This window comes from Cervus elaphus, chromosome 8 (genome assembly GCF_910594005.1).
Source record: "Cervus elaphus chromosome 8, mCerEla1.1, whole genome shotgun sequence".
NCBI lineage: Eukaryota > Metazoa > Chordata > Mammalia > Artiodactyla > Cervidae > Cervus > Cervus elaphus.
Window position 1 is genome coordinate 10,415,090 of NC_057822.1, and position 20,368 is coordinate 10,435,457.

At 39.1% G+C, this 20,368-nt stretch overlaps 1 protein-coding gene across 1 annotated transcript in view; it reads left to right on the plus strand.

Moving 5' to 3' along the window:
* Window positions 1-17,101, plus strand: part of STX12 (syntaxin 12) — a 30,479-nt gene extending 13,378 nt beyond the window's left edge. The window contains exons 4-9 of the mRNA XM_043909425.1: window positions 5,248-5,385; window positions 7,546-7,589; window positions 9,201-9,306; window positions 13,703-13,775; window positions 14,464-14,546; window positions 15,860-17,101. Coding sequence (XP_043765360.1) covers window positions 5,248-5,385; window positions 7,546-7,589; window positions 9,201-9,306; window positions 13,703-13,775; window positions 14,464-14,546; window positions 15,860-15,952 — 537 coding nt within the window. The 3' untranslated portion in view covers window positions 15,953-17,101. The remainder of the gene's footprint in view (window positions 1-5,247; window positions 5,386-7,545; window positions 7,590-9,200; window positions 9,307-13,702; window positions 13,776-14,463; window positions 14,547-15,859) is intronic.
* The last annotated feature ends 3,267 nt before the right edge of the window (window positions 17,102-20,368 follow it).

Below are 20,368 nucleotides of genomic sequence, written 5' to 3' on the forward strand. Positions count from 1 at the left end.
ATTTTCTGGGGTTTTGATTTGTTTATTTTGAATAAGAAAAATACTGTTTTTTTTTTTTTTTTTTTTTGAAGAGGCGGTATGTGAAACAAACTTGGCCTTCACACTGAACCTCAGTTTCCTTATCCATAAAATGGATAAGTGTCTATTGTGACAACAGAAAGAGTGCATGTACCAGATCTTGCAAGGTATTAGCAGGTACAATATGGGTAGCTGCTGCGATAATTAGCAGTAATATATTAATATATTAGTAAAATGGGTTTAATTGAAGAAGAATCTCAGTGTTTGCATCATGTTGGGATTTGATTAGCAGCTTTATGCTTTCTGGCTTGATTCTAGTTGGCTTGTATCCAGTGTCTATAAATTTCAAGCAAACGTCTTTTTCACTTTGCAGTCACTTTCATGTCACATCAAGTCATTTGTAGATTTCCAGTTAAGGAAATGCTCTGAGAAATAGATTTCTCTACTCAGGTCATTTTCTTCAGTGACCATTTAAATCCTTTAAAGACACAGTTTCTGCTGGAATTCATTGTTCCCTTGATATGCCATGCCTTTACTTCACTTGTTCTTAAAGTCTAATGTGTCCCCTCCATTGTAGCTTGACTTTTTAACCTACTGTTCATGGTCTGCCTTACATCCTGTCTCTTCCAGGACAAAAATCTTCTCTATCTTAGACTATTGTGATTTTATTTTGCTTTAGTTTCTATACCATTCATGGGGGCACTTAACTTACGTTGTTTTTTATTAGTGAATTTTTTAAATGATGATATTTTGTCTCTGATGGCTCTAAAGATGAAGCCTACCACACCCCTTCCTGGATTGTCTATGAATTGTAACTGTTGGAACATAAAATAATTTTAGTGTGTTGTGATCACCATTTAAAAGAAATGAAACAGAATAGAAATATCAGAGTGTGTAACCATGTAATTGAGGGAAATACTGTTACATGAAACTTTTGTTTCACACATGTGTGTGTATATGATGCTAGGTCAAGATGTCACATTTTTATTCTGGATCTCCATCAAAAAGTTTGAAAATCATCAGTTTAACTCATTCCTGGCAAGGCGTTTAATGAAGTATGTGTTCGATCTTTGGATTTTTGGCATCCCCTTTCCCAAAAGAAAAGAACCAAAACTAGGTACTTTGTCATCCTGCTACAAAGTAGTAACCTTAACATAATCACCCTTTGACTCTGCCTCTGTGTGCTATTTGTGTTGGCTGTTTCTCATACTGGACCAGTTCCCCTTGCCATTCATTCTTTCATATTGTTCCCAAATCACCCCTTTCCTCCTCCCAGCTGTGCACATAGGGAATACACACTTGTAGATAGTTTTAGCAGTAAAAAAAGGGAATCTCTTAGTCTGATATGTCAACAGAGTGTGCTACAGTCCACGGGGTCTCAAAGAGTTGGACACAACTGAGTGACTGAGCAACAGCAAAGTGTTAAATAGTAGCCTAAGCAAAATAGAAAGTTCAATCTACTTAAGAAAAAAATCTAATGTGTTCCAAAATCAAATAGAAATTATTTTTGGATTATGTATCTTCTTGTTTCCTTCCATTATCTTGAATCATTCAGTTCAGTTCAGTTGCTCAGTCGTATCCGACTCTTTGCAACCCCATGGACTGCAGCATGCCTGGCCTCCCTGTCCGTCACCAACTCCCGGAGTTTACTCAAACTCATGTCCATTGAGTCAGTGATGCCATCCAACCATCTCATCCTCTGTCGTCCCCTTCTCCCGCCTTCTATCTTTCCCAGCTTCAGGGTCTTTTCAAATGAGTCAGCTCTGCATCAGGTGGCCAAAGTATTGGAGTTTCAGCTTCAACATTAGTCCTTCCAATGAATATTCAGGACTGATTTCCTTTAGGATTGACTGGTTGGATCTCCTTGCAGTCCACAGGACTCTCAAGAGTCTTCTCCAACACCATAGTTCAAAAGCATAAATTCTTCGGCACTCAGCTTTCTTTATAGTCCAGCTTCACATCCATACATGACTACTGGGAAAACCATAGCCTTGACTAGATGGACGTTTGTTGGCAAAGTTTGGATCATTAAGAACATGAAATAAATCCACAGAGGTATTACCTCTGGTGAAATATAAATCCTGGATTCCCTTCCTCCTATTGTGCTGAATATTCTTTTCCTTTTCAACTGTTTCTTTATCTAATTAATCTTAGCCCTGTCACTCATCTTTTTGCTACTTGACTATCAAACCATACATCCTACTTTCACATTTCTTTCATACTTATGCACTATTATCAGTGATCTTCTAATTGCCAAATCCAATGGACTTTTTTTGAGTTTTTATTCATTTCTCTTTGTTTTATTTGATCCTCCTGTTCATCCTGTCTTTACTGAAACTTCCTTTTTCTTCCCATGATTTCCATAGTAAAGATGACAAGATAGTTTTCATGTTTCCCAACTCTGGTGACTCCTTTCTGGCCTTTTGTCTCTCTTACCCCAGGTTGAGTCTCAGCGTCTTTCTCTGTGTGTCTTCCTAGAAGTGGGTGTGCCCCAAGGCGCTACCAGTGATCCTGTAATTTTGTTATTTTATGCTTTCTCCCCCAGGAGTCTTTTCTACTTTTATTAGCTTCCTGTGACTTTTATGACCGTGGTCCCCAAATCTTTTTCTATCCCTTGCCCCTGCACCTCTAAGTACTTGGCCCATATTGCTAATTCCTGCTCTGACATCTCCTCTTTGATATGCTAATGAACCCCTCCTGTTTCACCCAAACCCCTCACTAAGCTGACTGACAGTACTTATTGTCATAAAAAAATGTTTGTGCCTTTTGACCTAATACTTCCACTCATGCAAATGTTTCTAAGTTCTAAGGAAAAAAAAGCCAGCTGCGCACTCTGGAGCCAGGTTTCCTGGATTTAAATTCTGCCCCTGCCATTTATTATATGATCCTAGGCGAACTGCTTAACCTCTCTGTGCCTCATTTTCCAGATCTGTCAAATAGGTACTTTAATAGTATAGGTAGATATATGGATTAAATGAGTTATTATAGAAAGTAGTTATAACAATATGATATGTGATAAGAACTGTATAAATATTAGCTGTTACAATAGGGCTTGCTTTAGCTTTGTTTATTTATAATAGTTAAAAATAGAACAATCTAGAAGGGATGCTTATGTAAAATTTACTAGATCAACTTAGTGGAGTATTATGTAGCAAAGACCAAATTGTGAAGAGTATGTTAACATGGAAAATGTTAATAATATACTTCAAAGATAATATTTTTGGATAGTGAGATTGGGGAATGATGTTTTTTCCCCCTCTATTATTTAATTTTTATGTAAAAATTAAAATCTCAGGATAAAAAGTCCCTCATCTAAATTTGCTTTCAGTGTTACCATCTCTCTCCCAGGTGTGAAATGTGAGTCATCCTTTGAAATTATCCTCCTTTCCCCACAGCCAGTCGCATAATGTTTTTTAGATTCATTTCTTTATAGAACATAAAGAAATCTCATTACTGGTACCATGTCTTCCTAACCTTAAATCTTGATTATTGTGGTCATCTTTTTGACTTATTTCATTTTTCCATTCCATTGTGTTCACCATCATGGACTCATTTTTCTAAGTTATCATTTTGTACACATCATGTTCCCCTCATAGAAATCTTCATTGCTCTTGGTTATTTAGAGGTTGAATCCCAAACTCATTAGCTTGGCATTTAAAACCTGCAGCGGGTGGACTTCTTTGGTGGTCCAGTGTTTAAGAATCCGCCTGCCAATGCAGAGGACATGGGTTCAGTCCCTCACCTGGGAAGATCCTGCATGCCACAGAGCAACTAAGTCTGTGAGCCACAACTACTAAGCCTGAGCTCTAAAGCCTGTGGTCCGCAGTAAGAGAAGTCACTGCTTTGAGAAGCCTTCGCACTGCAACAAAGTGTAACCCCTGCTCTAGAGAAGGCCGGCGTGAAGCAACAACAAAGACTTGGACAGCCAAAAATAAACTAAAAAATAAAATAAAACCTGCTATGGGGACTTCCCTAGTGGTCCAGTGGCCAAGACTCCGCCCTCCCAATGCAGGGGGCCCAAGTTCACATTCTACAACTAAAACCCCCCCAGGCCACAACTAAAGAACCTGCATACCTGAGTGCATCCGTGCTAAGTCGCTCCCATCATATCTGACTCTTAGCAACCCTATGGACTGTAGTTTTGCAGGCTTCTCTGTTCATGGGATTCTCCAAGCAAGAATACTGGAGTGGATTGCCGTGCCCTACTCCAGGGGATCCTCCAGGCTAGGAGTGGAACCCAAGTCTCTTAGTCTCTTGCATTGGCAAGCAAGTTCTTTATCATTAGCGCCACCTGGGAAGCCCTACATGCCGCAATGAAGATCAAAAATCCTGTGTGTGCCACTAAGACCTGGTGTGGCCAAGTAAGCAAATCTTTAAAAAAGAAAAATAAAACCTGCAGTGACCAGCCCCTTCCCTATTTTTTCAATTTTATCTTTTAGCTATTTTCATGAAAAAAACCTTTGGTTCCAGTCAAACTACCTTTTTGTAAATCCTCTGCAAATTTCTGCCGCCGTGCCTTTGCTCACAGTTACCCTGCATGGCTTTGCCTTTCCCCTTCTCTCTGCTATTCATGCCTTACTCTTCCCTTAGTGTCCACCACCTCTTGAGGCCTTGGCCACTTGGATTCTTACTGATTATACTTGCCTCTGTATAAGGTATAGTACCAATTGACTATAGCAAGTGCTCTCAGTATGTGCTTTTTGAGACATAGTATCAGTAAGCTACTAAGTAAACATAGCCTGTAACTCTACGGAATAAGCTTTTAGGTTCTCAAAGATTTTGAACCTCACTACAGTGTGAAGGCAAATGATTCTATGGTGTTCAGGTAAGCTGTGAACTAACTATAGATGAATACAGTTTTTAACACGTTAGCAAGGAAACAGTCTCTGTTTGAGTCCAGTCTAAATCCATAGGTGTTTATTCTGCTTTTAGATTCTCCTGGGAACCAAAATTCTGAACTGTGGTTCCCTCTGAGATTCCCTTACAAGGTAAATTACACCCAGTTCACAGGTTTGTCAGAGTGAAAGAAGGAAAACTCTGACTTGGCTTATAGTATTAACCAGAGATTTGAGTTAGAAAAGAGCAAGTTCGTTCATTTAAGGAAGAGCCTATTTCACAGTTCTTTTCCTAGTTGGGAATTTTTAGGGGGTATACTTTTGCTTTAAAGGGAATTAAAATGAAATGATTCTGGGTTAATATGAAATTTTAAGTTCTTGTTTAATTTCCCAGCGCCAGCAGAAACTTCAGAAGGAACGTCTCATGAATGACTTCTCTGCAGCCTTAAACAGTTTCCAGGCTGTGCAGAGAAGGGTGTCTGAAAAGGAGAAGGAGAGCATTGCCCGAGCAAGAGCTGGATCTCGTCTTTCTGTGAGTTTATTTCCAAAAGAAGACCTCTGTAAATTTCAGGATGTTCTTTCCTAAGTTTAAAAAAATTTTTTGACCATTTGTCTTTGCTTACTATTCCTCCAAATAATAAACATGGACATTAGCTGCTATGAAAATGTCAGATTGGTATGACCTTTGTTAAAAAAGTGTACATATGGTCAAAGACTGGAAAGGAATATGCACAACGATTTACAAAAATGACAGGTAGAATTATGTGTAATTTTCTTTTTTCTTTCTCATTGTCATATTGATCTTATGTTAAAAACTTTTTAAAAAGAAAGGATAAATCCATTTCCTAGAATGTAGCAGGCTAGGTTATTTGGACTAGCCTTCTCTTTGAAAAGAATTAACATACTAGATTTTAACAACCCAATGTCTCAAAAATATCGAAGAGCCATGAAAATATTAAGATCAAAGCCTAAGAGAAAGTGTGAACCCATAGAGATAAGCAGAGCACCAAAAAAACCTACTTTTCCGCTGAGTACATTTACTGAGAGCAAACGTGAATTCAGTTTTGATGTCCTTATGGCATGAAGTCAAAGTAATGTGTCCATGCAAGGTGAATATTGTAAAAGAAGGTTCTGCTCAAATTAAGCTGGGCCCTAAAAAAAATGAAAAGTAAGCCCTCTTCTCCCCTAGCAGACTGCTAAAAAATTGCATTAGCACTGAGGATGGCAGGAGGGAGGGGAAATCCCCACAGTAAATTGTACCACAAAGTAACCTTCAGGCAGATTTGCTGCCCAAATTCATACTACCTGAATGGCCCAAAAGCCTGAAGCTTCCAGTAGTCCTGGTCTGGTCGAGTACCTTCATGCCAGACAAAAGCAAATACAAATTGTCTCTGTTCAGACACCTTTATCCTAGCCCCCAAAGAATACTGGCAAATAATTTTTGCAGTGTAGTGAACAGCCCAGGGTACGCAAAGGATGTAATGCAGCAGGAACTTTCCTACCTGACCAGTGGTGGTATGAGTTGGAACAGCCACTGGAAAACATTTTGGCTGTAACTTCAGAACACACGCACACCTTATGACCCAGCTGTTCTACCCCAGAGAACTGTGTGTTTGTACCAGGATATACGTACAGGAGTGTTCATAGCAACATTATTTGTAGTAGTCAAAAATCAGAAACATTCCAATGTCAGTTAACAATAGAAGAGAGAAATACTTGGTGGTACTATAATATATTACAACAGAGAAAATGAACCATAGTTATATTTAGCATGAGGGATGAATCTGGCATAATCTAATGTGATCCAATCAAAGCATGAAAGAATACAAACAGTAGAATTCCATTCATGTAAAATTCAAAATCAGATAAAATATTCAATATTGATATGTATAAATATTTTAAAAATACAAGAAAATGGTGGCCAAAAAGTCAGGATAATGGTTACTATGGAGGAGAGGGAGGTGGTTGTTATTGGAGAAGGGCACAGAGGTAGGCTCTAGGACACTAGCCGTGTTTCGTTTCTTGATCAGGGGAAAGAGTGAAAACTAATAATAATTTTTAAAAAACCCACTGTATTCCTCTGGGTGGGTAGAATTTTGAAATTTTCTTTATTTTGCTTAACTTTTTGATTACTGTGATCACGAAAAACGGAAGGTTTTTTTTTTTAAATAGATTGCTCTTTTAACTTTTTTTCTTAGTTGTTAAATTACAAAAGTAATGTATCATTAAACTGATTTTTGAAGTCAATTTGTCACTTTAGAACCTGATATGCTTTAAAGGTCTATTTAAAAAAAAAAATCTTTACAAGTTCTGAAAATTTGTTTGCTTGCACCTTTTTAATTCTTTCCCTTAATCCACCTCTCTCCAAATTTTAAAATAAGTTGTCATTGTTATTAATTTTTATTCCTTTCTCCTACCATGTTCTCTTCATCCTACTTAGTATGGTTTTGATTCTGAACCCAAAGTGGAATGCAGATTGGCTTTTGACTACTTTACACCCATTTCCTAGTCAAGACAGATTGCCAGAGCCCTGTGTCATCTTACAGATCCTATCAGAGCCAAAGGATGTTGCTTCTTTATACTGTAGCTAAAGGAGGCCATTGTGTGTATGTGTGTGTGTGTGTCTGTGTCTGTGTCTGTGTCTGTGACATGTTTGTGAATAACAGCAGCAATAATGCCATCTACTTTCTAGGCGGAGGAGAGGCAGAGAGAGGAACAGCTCGTCTCCTTTGACAGGTAAAGGAATTATTCTAAGGTAGATAGTTGAGATGGGATTTTATACTTTATACTTACTTTTAATTTTAAAAATCAGTGAGAAAAAAAGGAGGAAAAATAAAGGAATCCCTGGGATCAGTTCAGTTCAGTTATTCAGTCATGTCTGACTCTTTGCGACTCAATGGACTGTAGCACGCCTGGCTTCCCTGTCCATCACCAACTCTCAGAGCTTGCTCAAACTCATGTCCATCGAGTTGATGATGCCATCCAACCATCTCATCCTCTGTCGTCCCCTTCTCCTGCCTTCAATCTTTCCCAGCATCAGGGTCTTTTCCAGTGAGTCAGCTCTTCGTATCAGATGGCCAAAGTATTAGAGCTTCAGCTTCAGCATCAGTCCTTCCAATGAATATTTAGGACTGATTTCCTTTAAGATTGACTGGTTTGATCTCCTTGCAGTCCAAGGGACTCTCAAGAGCCCTGGGGTAGGTAGTTTATAATCCATCAAATTAAAAAAGTCAAAACAGTGGGCTTTTCCATGATCTTTGAATTATGAAAGGGATAATTTCAAAGTGAATAAAAAACTTTCAAGAAATCTCTGATGTCTGTGTGTTGAGGAGAGGGTTTGGCTCAAGAGGAATAGAAGCCCCAAAACCTACAAATTAGGAGGGTTGAAATTTTACCTGTAATTCAGATTTAAGTTCTTCAAAGTTCCTGGGTTTCTGTTTACTAACCCCTAAAATGGAGGCAACCCTAGAAAAAGCAAACGATTTGTATCTACAAAACATCTCCTTTCTCCTCCAAACCGTATTAACTAATTCCATAGAAATGTATTGATGGTATTAGTTCAGAACATAAAGTATTTTGTCACAGGAATGCATCTGTCTTGCCACCACTATACTATGAGTACCTCAGAGGCCTGGAGTGCTCTCTCTCTCAGCTTTGTATCTCCAGAACATGGAGAAAATTCTCTAAGTATTGTGGAGATGACATGTGATTTATGTGTACTACTGGAAAGGCGCTTCATACTGAATTTTCAAAGTGCATGTCTCGTATGTCATATGCCTTTCTTCTAAATACTAAATATGGTACCAGAAAAGAAGAGTTGTAACATTTCATTAGCTTTTTTACTTTGGTTTTCTATTAAGAGACATTTAACAGCCTCGAAGAGAGTCTTGAAAACCGGGAGATGTGATTCTGTCAGACTAATTGGTGAAGCACTGACAGATCACTTAACCTGCTCTTCTCTACCCATTTAGTACCTGAGATACCAACACAGCTTGTACTTCGAGAGAGTGCCCTGGGAGAGAATGGGCCAGAGATTTAACATCTCTGCCCTCTTCTTGTCTAGCAAGATTATAGAGTGTACTCCTGAATGGAAACAGCAAGGAGCCCCATCCCTTGTGATTCTGCCTCCTCTTGGTTTTGCCCATGAAAGCTGAGACCTGGTTTTCTTGGTGTTACCCGTTCTTTGCCTCTGGATGTGAAGAATGTAACCCCCAGGGACTTGTATTGTTACCAGAGGAGTTGGAGGCCTGGTACTGTCTTTGGACAGGCTCTGCTGGCAGCAGAGATGATACGTCTTATGACCACCTTTGCGGGGAGGAATCAGCCCATGTGCCTGTCTCTCTGCAGCCATGAGGAGTGGAACCAGATGCAGAGACAGGAGGATGAGGTGGCCATCACCGAACAGGACCTGGAGCTTATTAAGGAGAGGGAGACGGCAATTCGGCAGCTGGAGGTGAGGGCCAGGTCATGTTTTTTGTTTGACTCAGTGTATCTGCAATCTGGTTTTTCTCTCAGTAATTATGAGAAAGGATGAAATGAGTTATATGGTTTGCATATTATGTCTCAGTGTAATCATGGTGAATATGAACTACTCTTATGATCGTATCAGGATTCCCTGGGACCTCAGCTGGTAAAGAATCCACCTGCAATCCAGGAGACCCTGGTTTGATGCCTGGGTTGGGAAGATCCCCTGGAGAAGGGATAGGCTACCCATTCCAGTATTCTTGGGCTTCACTGGTGGCTCAGCTGGTAAAGAATCCGTCTGCAATGTGGGAGACCCGGGTTCAATCCCTGGGTTGGGAAGATCCCCTGAAGAAGAAGGGAACGGCTACCCATTCTAGTATTCTGGCGTGGAGAATTCAGACCACAAAGAGAATTCAGGGTCACAAAGAGTCGGACACGACTGAGCAACTTTCTCACTTCACTAGGATGGTATTGGTCATGGTGCATGAGGATATCTGGACCCCCTCCTCAGTCACCATATTTTATATGGTCTGCATGAGAATACCCACAGAGAACAGAGCAAGGCCAGCAAATATTTTATTAAGACATTGTCCCAAACCTCAGTGCCAATCTCTAGGTTCGGTGGGGCTCTATGGAGAGTCCTTTGCTTAGTCTGAATAACCCAGAATAAAGACAGGCCAAAAAGTTTGCTCCATTTTTGTGCATCTGAAAGCCCAATCCCAAATTGTGGGTATCTCTTCAGTGAGTCAGAGAAACAGGAACAATTTTTGAGGTGAGTGTTGAGAGAGAGGTCTCAAGGCCTTTCTTACCTGAGTTTCCAACTTTAATTTTTTGCATGATGACCAGTAAAATATCCTTAAACTTGAGTACTTTTCTCCATGGAGATGGAAGACTGCCATCTTGGGGGCAGTGAGGGGAGGAGGGTTGTAGAGAGGAGAAACTTTGACCTCCTCCTTGACTTTCATCTATGGCAGTGGTTCTGAACCTTGACTGCACTTTTAGAATCACTTGGAGATTTTTTTTTTAATGCCCCAGCTCTTCTCATCCACCCACCAATTACTAGTTTGAACTGCGTGTGATTTTCTTAAATTTTTATAGGTTAAAAATGGGCAAAAATCCACAGGAAGCCCTGGGTGGGGCCATTTTTTATCTTATAAACTTCCCAGGTGATTACAAAGTACAGTCAAGGTTGAGACACACTGCCCTAGAGTCCTCTGTTTTTTTTTCTTGATACTTCTTTTTTTATTTTTTTAATTGAAGGATAATTGCTTTACAGAATTTTGTTGTTGCCCTCTCTTTTTTGATGAAACAGTTCGTCCTTGTGCTTGTACTTAGTCATGTCTGACTCTTTGCGACGCCATGGACGTGCCAGACGCCTCTGTCCAAGGGATTCTCCAAGCAAGAATACTGGAGTGGGTTGTCATTTCCTACTCCAGGGGATCTTCCCAACCCAGGGATCGAACACATATCTCCTGTGTTTCCTGCATTACAGGTGGATTCTTTACCGGCTGAGCCATTGGGGAAAGCCCAAAGTTTGACTTCAAAGATGTCATGTGTTTTCTTTTTCATCTGTTGCTACTAATTATCTAATTGATTCTTTAACATGAGAAATCCTGTCTAGCCGAGAGTAGAATGAGATGTGTGGAGCTGAGGAGAGGAGTGTAATGGGCACTTCACATTCAACAGAAGCAAGGTCTAATTCCTTAGCCGTTGCTTTTTCGTATCCAGTCATTTCCTGCATCTAACATGCAAACCCTGTTCTAACAGTGCAGCAACACACTCCTGTGTTTCTCTTCTCCTCCCACTCTATACTTCTCACACTCTGGTCACCAAATCTGTGTTTTTTCCCCCACATCAAGCAATTCTGCCACATTATCAGGATGTGCTACAGTGCAACTTAGTTCTAATACTGTCTTCCTGGAGTTAGCCTCAGATCCCACAGATTGAAGGTTCAATCCCACAAGACTGACCCCCCTTCAGCAACTTCAGGTGCCAGTCGCAAATCCAGGTTATCACCTGTGCTTCTGACCAACAGGTTGGAAATTGGAAGTTCTCACGACCCCCTCCTTGGGTTTGATTAATTAGCTGGAGCAGCTCACAGAACTCAAGAAAACTGTTTACTCATTTACTGGTTTATTATAAAAGGATACAGCTCAGGAGGAGCCAGACGGAAGAGATGCATAGGGCAAAGTATATGGCCAGGGTACATGGCTTCCATGGGGCTTCCCCAGTGGCTCAGCGGCGAAGAATCCGCCTGCAATGTAGGAGATTCAGGAGACGCGGGTTCGATCCCTGGGTCGGGAAGATCCCCTGGAGGAGGACATGGCAACCCACTCTAGTATTCTTGCCTGGAGAATCCCATGCACAGAGGAGCCTGGTGGGCTACAGTCCATAGGGTCACAAAGAGTCAGACACGACTGAAGTGACTGAGCTCGCACGCATGCATGGCTTCCAGGCGCACTTCACTCCCCATATCTCCATGTGATCACTAACCAAGAAGCTCTCTGATCTTCTGGTTACATGGGCATGATTGATTAAATAATTGGCCTTTGGTGATTGATCTAACCTTGAGCCCTCTTCCCCTCCCCAGAGGTCGGAACTGGGGCTGAAAGTTCCAACCAACTAAACACCAGGTTGGTTCCCCTGGCAACTAGCCCCTATCCTTAGGGGTTTTCCAAAAGCCAAGCTATTAACATAAACTCAGGAGTGGTTGAAAGGGTTTGTTTTGAATAAAAAAGGACATCTTTATCTCTTTTATCACTTAGAAAAAAATTTTAGGAGCTCTGTGCTGGGATTGGGACAAAGATCAAATATATATTTCTTTCTTTTTTTTTTCAAATATATATTTCTTATTATGAATCATAATATCACACCCATGTTATAGCCAAACTGGGCTGTTTGTTCTTTAACCCAGTTACCTTTCTATGTATATGTCTTCTTAAGTCCTGCTTCTTCTGCCATAATCTTCCTTCTCTGCTTGAGGTAAATACTATACCATTTATTAGTCATTTACCATACAATACCCTTTCTTCATACTTCTCTTATTGTATACTGATCCCTCCACCCCACCTCCACCTCCAGATAACTATTATTAAGCCCTTTTATATTCACAGCAACTAGCCAACTGTCCTAACTATAGTAGACTCTTAACAAGTAACGGAGGTGCTGGCTAGAACTGTTCTTGCCAAGTTGTGATTAGGAAGTCATTGCTTTGAAGGTATCATTTTTTTATTGTGGCATCTGAGAGGCAGCACATTGCTTATTGAAAGAGCGTGGGCTTTAGGAATATAATCCTGGCTGCAGAACTTATGTTTCCTCACTGATGAGTTGTGTGACTAGACAAGTTACATAACCTCTCTGAGCCTCATTATCCTCAAAGAAGACATTTACTTCATAAGAGTTACTGAATGATTAATTCAAACATCGTGAACTTTTAAAAAGATTATTTATTTATTTACTTACGACTGTGCTGGGTCTTTATTGCTACCCGAGGGCTTTCTCTAGGTTCAGAGAGCTGGGGCTATTCTTCGTTGTGGTGCACAGGCTTCTCATTGTGGTGGCTTCGCTTGTTGCAGAGCACAGGCTCTAGAGTGCAGACCAAGGATCAGACGTGTGTCCCCTGCCTTGGCAGATGGAGTCTTTATCACTGGACCACCAGGGAAGCCCATCATGAACTTTTAATTCTCAGTTTTGCCACGTGTAGCTGTGAGACCTTAGGACAAGTCATTAAACCTCTTTGAGCCTTGACTTTCCTCTTCTGTAGAATGGAGATAATACATGTGTTATTGGGTTTTCATGAGGACCAGTTACGCACGCATGCACGCTATGTCGCTTCAGTCATGTCCGACTCTGTGTGACCCCATGGACAGCAGCCCACCAGGCTCCTCTGTCCACAGGATTCTCCAGGCAAGACTACTGGAGTGGGTTGCCATTTCCTTCTCCAGAGGACCAGTTAAGTAATAGTTAATAATAGCTAACACTTACGAAGTGGTTATTGCATAGTTTTAAGACCTTTTTATTTAGTATTTCTGAAAATCCTATGAGATGGGTACTGTCATTGTCCACATTTTAGTAGGGAGGTCCAGAGAAGTTCTTAAGGTTGAACAAGATTGTGGAGGGTTAACAGTCCTCTGTAACTGATAGTCAGGCTCCAAGAGACTGTGCTTCTAATTTCCTACCTGGCATAGTACTCTGCATACAGAAGTCATTTAGTAAGTATTAATAAATTAACTTCATTTTCATTTTCTGTTTATAAAGAAAGCCTGATTTATAAGCTTTAAAAACACATGTGTTGTTAGTAGCCAGAACTTTAGGTAAGTAGAGGAAATGAATCTTCCAACATGTTACTTAATGTTGGTTAATTTTTTTGTGTGTGTGTTCCTTAGGCTGATATTTTGGATGTCAATCAGATATTTAAAGATTTGGCCATGATGATCCACGACCAAGGTGATCTCATTGGTATGTATTATTGATACCTTTAACATAAAGGTGAGTGGATAGTTTTTGTATGCAAAGAAGTCAGTAAGCTGTGTCTTAGGAATCTAGGAATACCATTTAAAAATCACTAAATTCATTTTCTTAGCAATTTTCTTACATTGTCAAATGTGGGAGTTAAAATGAGGCTTCCATGAATAGCTACTTGCCGTAGCCTCATGGTAAGTCTTTGGTTGTTTAGGGAAATAGCTGTCAGCTTCTCAGTTTTTATCTTCAGAAACTTGCACAACTATGGGATTTGAAACCCTTTTTAAAAAAACTTTTTATTTGGAAATAATTTCAAGTTCACAAAAAGTTGCAAAAATGAAAATAACAAGGAACTCCTTTATAAGCTTTACTTAGATTTACTTCTTGTTAACATTCTACCACATTTGCTTTTTATTTGCACTCTTTCTGTGTATTTACCTGATTTTTTTCTGAACTGTTTGTGGATGATTTGCATACTTCATAACCCTCTACGTCTAAATAATTCTTCAGTGTTTATTTCCAAAGAAGAGGGCTATTCTCTTATGGGGCTGGTAACTTTTGATCTCATGGCTGGATAGTTGGAGTGATGGTGGTGAACAGGATCCTTAGCATCAGAATTCTCTTCAGTTTGCAGTCTTGAAACATCTGACTGTGGTAAAACATCCACTGCCCTTCTTTTTTGCAGACAGCATAGAAGCCAACGTGGAAAGCTCAGAGGTGCATGTAGAAAGAGCCACTGACCAGCTACAGCGAGCTGCTTACTATCAGGTAAAAGCAGGTACAAAAGAAAGTCACTCTGTGCTGTAGACTCTGGGGGCCATCAGAGTCACTGACACGTTGAGAACAGCTGCAGCCATTTGTTTAGTCTTAAGCTGGAGGCAGGTAGTCATAATTGCCATCCCAGCTCCATTTTTAGTATTTTCCTTTGCAGAGAGATCTACAAAAAAGGTATCAAACTTTGAATAAACTGACATAGAAGCCTCTCAGCTACAAAGCTATCCCTTTAAGCTAGCATGATGCCTGATTTAGGGTAAGGCTAATTTTCTAACCTAAACAGCTGAAATTTGTTTCAGTTAGGATATAGGTACAAAGTAGGACTTTGCAGATAATGTATGTTGACTGTTGCCACAGAAAATGGACAGACTCAACTTGGACTGCTGTTTATGTATGAATTAATTGGGGCTTATCATATGGGGGTTATTTTGCTGTGAACAAATAGGGGTTAATTGTTCTACTTTCTGTAAAGTGGTATTTTTCTACATACTAGTTGAAACTCTGGTTTTACGAACTTTATCCAGGTCTTCACCTCAGTTTACACATGTTGTGAATGAGGTTCTTCTCATTTCTCCTCAACCTGGTGTTGCATGGCTTTTTAGAAACAAATAGCATTTAGTCATTTACCATGTTCCTAAGATAATTGTATTTCCCCTGGGACTGTTCTTAAAGAAATTTGTATTTAACAATAGTTTCCTTTTAAAAACTGAGTGATGACTTTAATATCCAACAGTAAAGAACAGTCAAGTAAATTATATACATCCACTTCATGTTATTTTATGTGGGAATTAAAAGAGATGTTTATGAAGAGTTTATAATATCACAAATTTTATTCTAAAATATTGAGTGAGAAAACCATCAGACATGATACAGTATGGTCCCAATTATGTCAGATAAATGTGCCTGGATAAAAGATCAGAAGGAAATACAATTAAAATGTCAGCTGTTTTATCTGTGGGTGATTATTTTCTCTTCTGCTTGTCTGTATTTTTTACATTGAACATAAAATTTTATAATAGGTATAAAACCTTTATTCAAATACACATGTACAAATAACTTGTTTTATGGCAAGTAACACCTTGCAACATAAACAGTTCCTTTGCAAAATTGTATTTGGGAGCATTGAATGAGAACTTGCACTGCTGTCTAGCACTGGTACCTTGAGATTTTTGAGACAGTGTCTGCATAATCATACACAGAGTTTCATTTTGCATTACCAGGAGGCCGATTGATGAAGCACTCTTTGAGTCTTATAAACGTTTTTTACTTGTTTCATGAGCGTCTTCTTTACATATTTCTCTCCTCAGAAAAAATCTCGCAAGAAGATCTGTATCCTGGTGCTTGTCCTGACAGTGATTATTGTAATCTTGGGATTTATTTTGTGGATAGTTAATAAATGAAGTGATTGCCTCCAGCCTTCTCCCGCTGAGCTGTTTTCAAGGGCAAGTGCTTGTTGGAGTCTTGCCAGAACAAACTGATCATAAGAAGAGAGAATACAGCAGAATGTCTTGTAATAATTTAGTTAGAAACTAACTAACTAGTCCTTGGAATTAGTGACCTATGGAGACAGTATTTATCAGTTTGTGTATACATTTTATTGATTTCTCAAATTAAGAATTAATTTATGTGGATTTTCTTTTCTCTTGTATTCTGATTGCTCATCATCCCAAGTGTTTACTGAAAATTCCATTCTAGATATTCTTGTTTTAGTAGGTTAACACTACAGTCTTGTAATATTGTCTTTTTATGTATATACAAGATTTACCTTTTTACTAGCAACTGGGATAGAATTACTTTCTGTCACCCAGCACATTGGAGTTTGTCAGAAACTGTATAATAAGCCAGCAGTTTTTATTATTTAACATTGTAATTTGAATTTCTAAGAAGCCTGTTCCCTATATGCTTTGAAAAATTTTGGCAATGTATTTAACTAGAGAGTGAAAAATTGCACATGTGATCCAGATTAAATGAGAAGTAATGATTTGAGCTGGCCAGCTACTGGGGATATGTGTTCATCTAGGTTTAAAGTTTATTACTTGTTAGTGTCATTGACTGCAGTTCATCCATATATACGCTAAACCATCTTGTCCACTTTTTGAAGAGGTTAATTTAATTAACATTACGATGCTCTGTGGCGTTCCTCTCCCACCTGTCTGTATAGAATGGGAGAATTAGACAAAGCATGCTTTTGGAAAGCAAATAGGAATTGTTTGGAATGATTTAGTCTTTTGTTGTTGTTGCTCAGTTGTGGTTCTACATTCCTGGTAAATGATGACTGTTGCCATCAAAAGGCTGCCCCCTACCCTAATAAGGTTTGCTGGGCATATGGTGGCAGGGAAATTTTAAAAGCTAGACTGAAGTTGGTTTAAAATTTAGTCCTGTGAACTGGCAAGAAAGCAAAGAAAAGTTTCTTTTTTTGTAAATAATATTGGTTTGGAATAGTGATGTTAGAATTACCCTAATTTATGAACAAGAGGTTATTCTCTCCATGCATAGTTTTAGACACACAAAAAATGTTTCAATAAAAGATTGCTGTCTTGTAATATAAATGTTGTCCACTCCCCTTTTTCACAGGTCTAGGGAAGTTACAGGGGAAGTAATTTTTTTAGGTTCTCAATAAATATGAATTGGGCCAACAATTTCAGTTCATCCTTTAGTGAATTAGAGGATTTGGCTGGGTATATTTATATTTACTTCTTCCATTCCTTTTAATGTTACTTAATCTTCTTTTACTAAAATATTGTGAACAGCAGGGAAACAAGGGCTAAGTACTTTAGTTTCTTTGCACTCTTGCACCATTTCACCATCGTAATACAAATAAACATTTTAAAAGCTTCTATTATAAGTTTCTATGTGTTAACATCCTAATGCAGTAGATGCCGGATGATGTGCTGTCCAGAGAAAAACTGAGACCTGCAAGAAAACTGGGGATCAGGTGAGGACTGGTTTGGGTCGGGGGAAGAGGCCCTTTCCTTGAAGAACAGAATAGAGCTGTTGGGGTGTCGCAGAGGCCCAGGCAGCAGCTTCGGAGCTAATTCACTGGTTCTACAATCACTGCCCCTTCAGCTCTAAATTATAGTTGGACCTGAATACATCATTTATAACACTCCAGGCAAGAAAAAAAAGGCTTGATTGTAAAAAACAAAACAAAACACTTTTCAGTTTGGGTTAAATGAAGCTACCATAGTTCTGTTCTATAATACTATGTAATCCCATGGTGGTGTGGTAATAGTAATCTTGGGTCGCAAATATGACCTTGGACTAGAATTGCAATGGCCTGGAACTTGTAGTAGTTACCAAGAGCTTCTGCTAAATGGGCCTAAGAAACCTGTTCACAGAATCATCCTTATCTGTGCTTCGTCCACCTTGAGGCACCATGGTTTAGGGCAGTGATGTTCTTAACTATGGCTTCACATTAGAAACAAAAAAATACTGATATCTTGGTACCTCCTGCCACAAGATTCTAATTTAGTTAGTGGGGGTTATAGCTTAGATATAGGGACTTTTAAAGCTCCAGATAATTCTCAGGTATAACCATGATTGAAAACCATTGGTTTGGAGGTCAAAAACTAGACTGGGGTACAGAAGGCCTGAAGAATCTTAACTCTCTTGTTTACTCAGTGTAGGTATTTGAACAAGTTTCTTAACCCATAGGCCACAAGTGTTCTCAGTTACTCTTTTATAGTAACTTTAAATTATAGCTTTAAATTCTCTGATTATAAGGATCACAAGGGTTTAGTCTGAACATACAGATTCTGTTTGTCTCTGTATTCCTTTCCTTTTCTCTTTCTCCCTTTCTCCTTTCTTTATGGAATGTCTTCTCTTCAAGTGAATTAAAACTGTAGTACTGTAGTATAGGGTAGAGTAGAAGTGTCCTGTGGGCCACTTCCTCTCTGAATATTCGAGAACAGGAACTTGCTAGCTGCTGGATCTGTGCTCCCTGAACAGGTTTTGTTTTGTTAAGGAGTGGAGATACACTCCCTTGTGCCACTGGCAAAAATATAAAAATGAAATTATGCTTCAGTCAGTGCAAATTAAAACACCTTGAGCCTCCTCCATTCAGTTTTTGTTTTGGGTTTGTTTTTTTTTTCCCCTTCTTCTGTTCAGAGGCAGTTCTCAGCCATGGGAATGAAACTTTCACTTTTGGTCACTAAATGCAGACCAGAACCCAACTCAGTGTTAAATAGAACCCAGTTCTATCATGTTTCTAGGAGTAGGAATCACCTGCTTCATCCCTGCTTTTCTAAGCAAGTTTAGGGTATCCCTAGGTTTCAAAGAATTTTTCAGTATTGCTTTCCAGTATGATGAATTACAACTACTTCAGAATCTCCACCTTGCCAGGGAATAGCTTGAAAGATTTTGATTCTAACCCTTGATCTGCTTTTAGGTCAACTGAGGAGTTCATTTGAATCCTTATCCAAAATGAAATTTGATTGACAAAATAGTACTTAATTATTAAAAGAGATAAACTTGAAATAATAGAATTTTTAATGTGAGACTCTGATTGAGGACCAGATTTTTACAGTCCATGGAGAAATGAGAAAAATAATGTTAGTGGGCTTTTTAAAGTGCCATCTTTGAGCTAATGGCTCCCTCACTTTTTAAAAAGATTATGAAAATGAAAAGGTGGTGATGTTAGGTCACAGTCTTCATTTAAAAATCTCCTTAGTTGGCAAAATAAAAGTTGACGCCCCTGTAGTATTTTCTTTTTCCCCTAGTCCATGACATCTCTAATGTCTGAATCACTCATCTAGACTAGACCCATCGCTTTACAGCTGAAGAAGCTGAGGCCAAGGATGGTGGTCTGCTGCAGGAATTTAAAGGCTTGTGGAAATGCTCTCAGTGGTCATTTGTGGGGTGATATTGAAGCCCTTACTACAAACAATTCACTATGTTAAACATTTTACATTTATCATCTTATAGCCACAAAATCATTGAAGAGATTATTTTTCTTGTCCTCTTTTTATGGATTAGGAAACTGAGGCATAGTAAGTGACCTGGCCAAGGGCACACAGTTTAGGAGCAGTGGAGCCAGGATTTGATCTCAAGCATACAGACTTTAAAACCATACCTTTAGACACTATATACTTGTCTCCATTCATCACTAATACAAACTGTCCTGCCCACCACCTCTTGAACAAAGCTTTAACTATCTGGAGTAATGGCAATTTCTATTCACTTTTCATGAACATCTTTTCTTTTCTTAGCACCTTGTAAATTTTTTGTTCACCACCCGGCTAAATGAAGTTTCCTGATGTACCATCTGTATACAAACATTTTTTTCAGTGTCTCCATTTGATCATATCAAAGATCTTCTAAGGAAGTTTTTTTGATATCAGTATGTTCCTTATGTCTTTAGATTCTATTCTGAGGAAGTCTCAAAGTCTAAGAAATTAATCTTTTTTGAGATACCAAAACCCATTGGCAGCTAGTCCATCAGTCTTTACATTTCAAAAGGTTCACCTCCTAGACTGCTGTCCTCTAGTTTGCATATCTGTACTGACATCATTGGTGCCCAAACAAAGAGCATTTTGCTTTATAAGGCCTAGGTAAGTGTGCCATGACATCAGCAGTCAGTGTGAATATTAGCTGTGCTGAAAACAGGGGAAATGGCCGAGGAATAAGTTATAAGGGTAAGAATGTAGTTTTAGGTTTCTTTATAAGGGATTAAATTATAAGGGTTTAAATAATGGACCACCCAAGGAAGCTGAGAAATTGAAAGACGAAGCTGACATGTTCTTAAGGTCACTGACAGCTAGAAATGGCTTCAATACCACCTCATGCCTGAAAAGGGCATAGGACCTCAAAGGCCCACA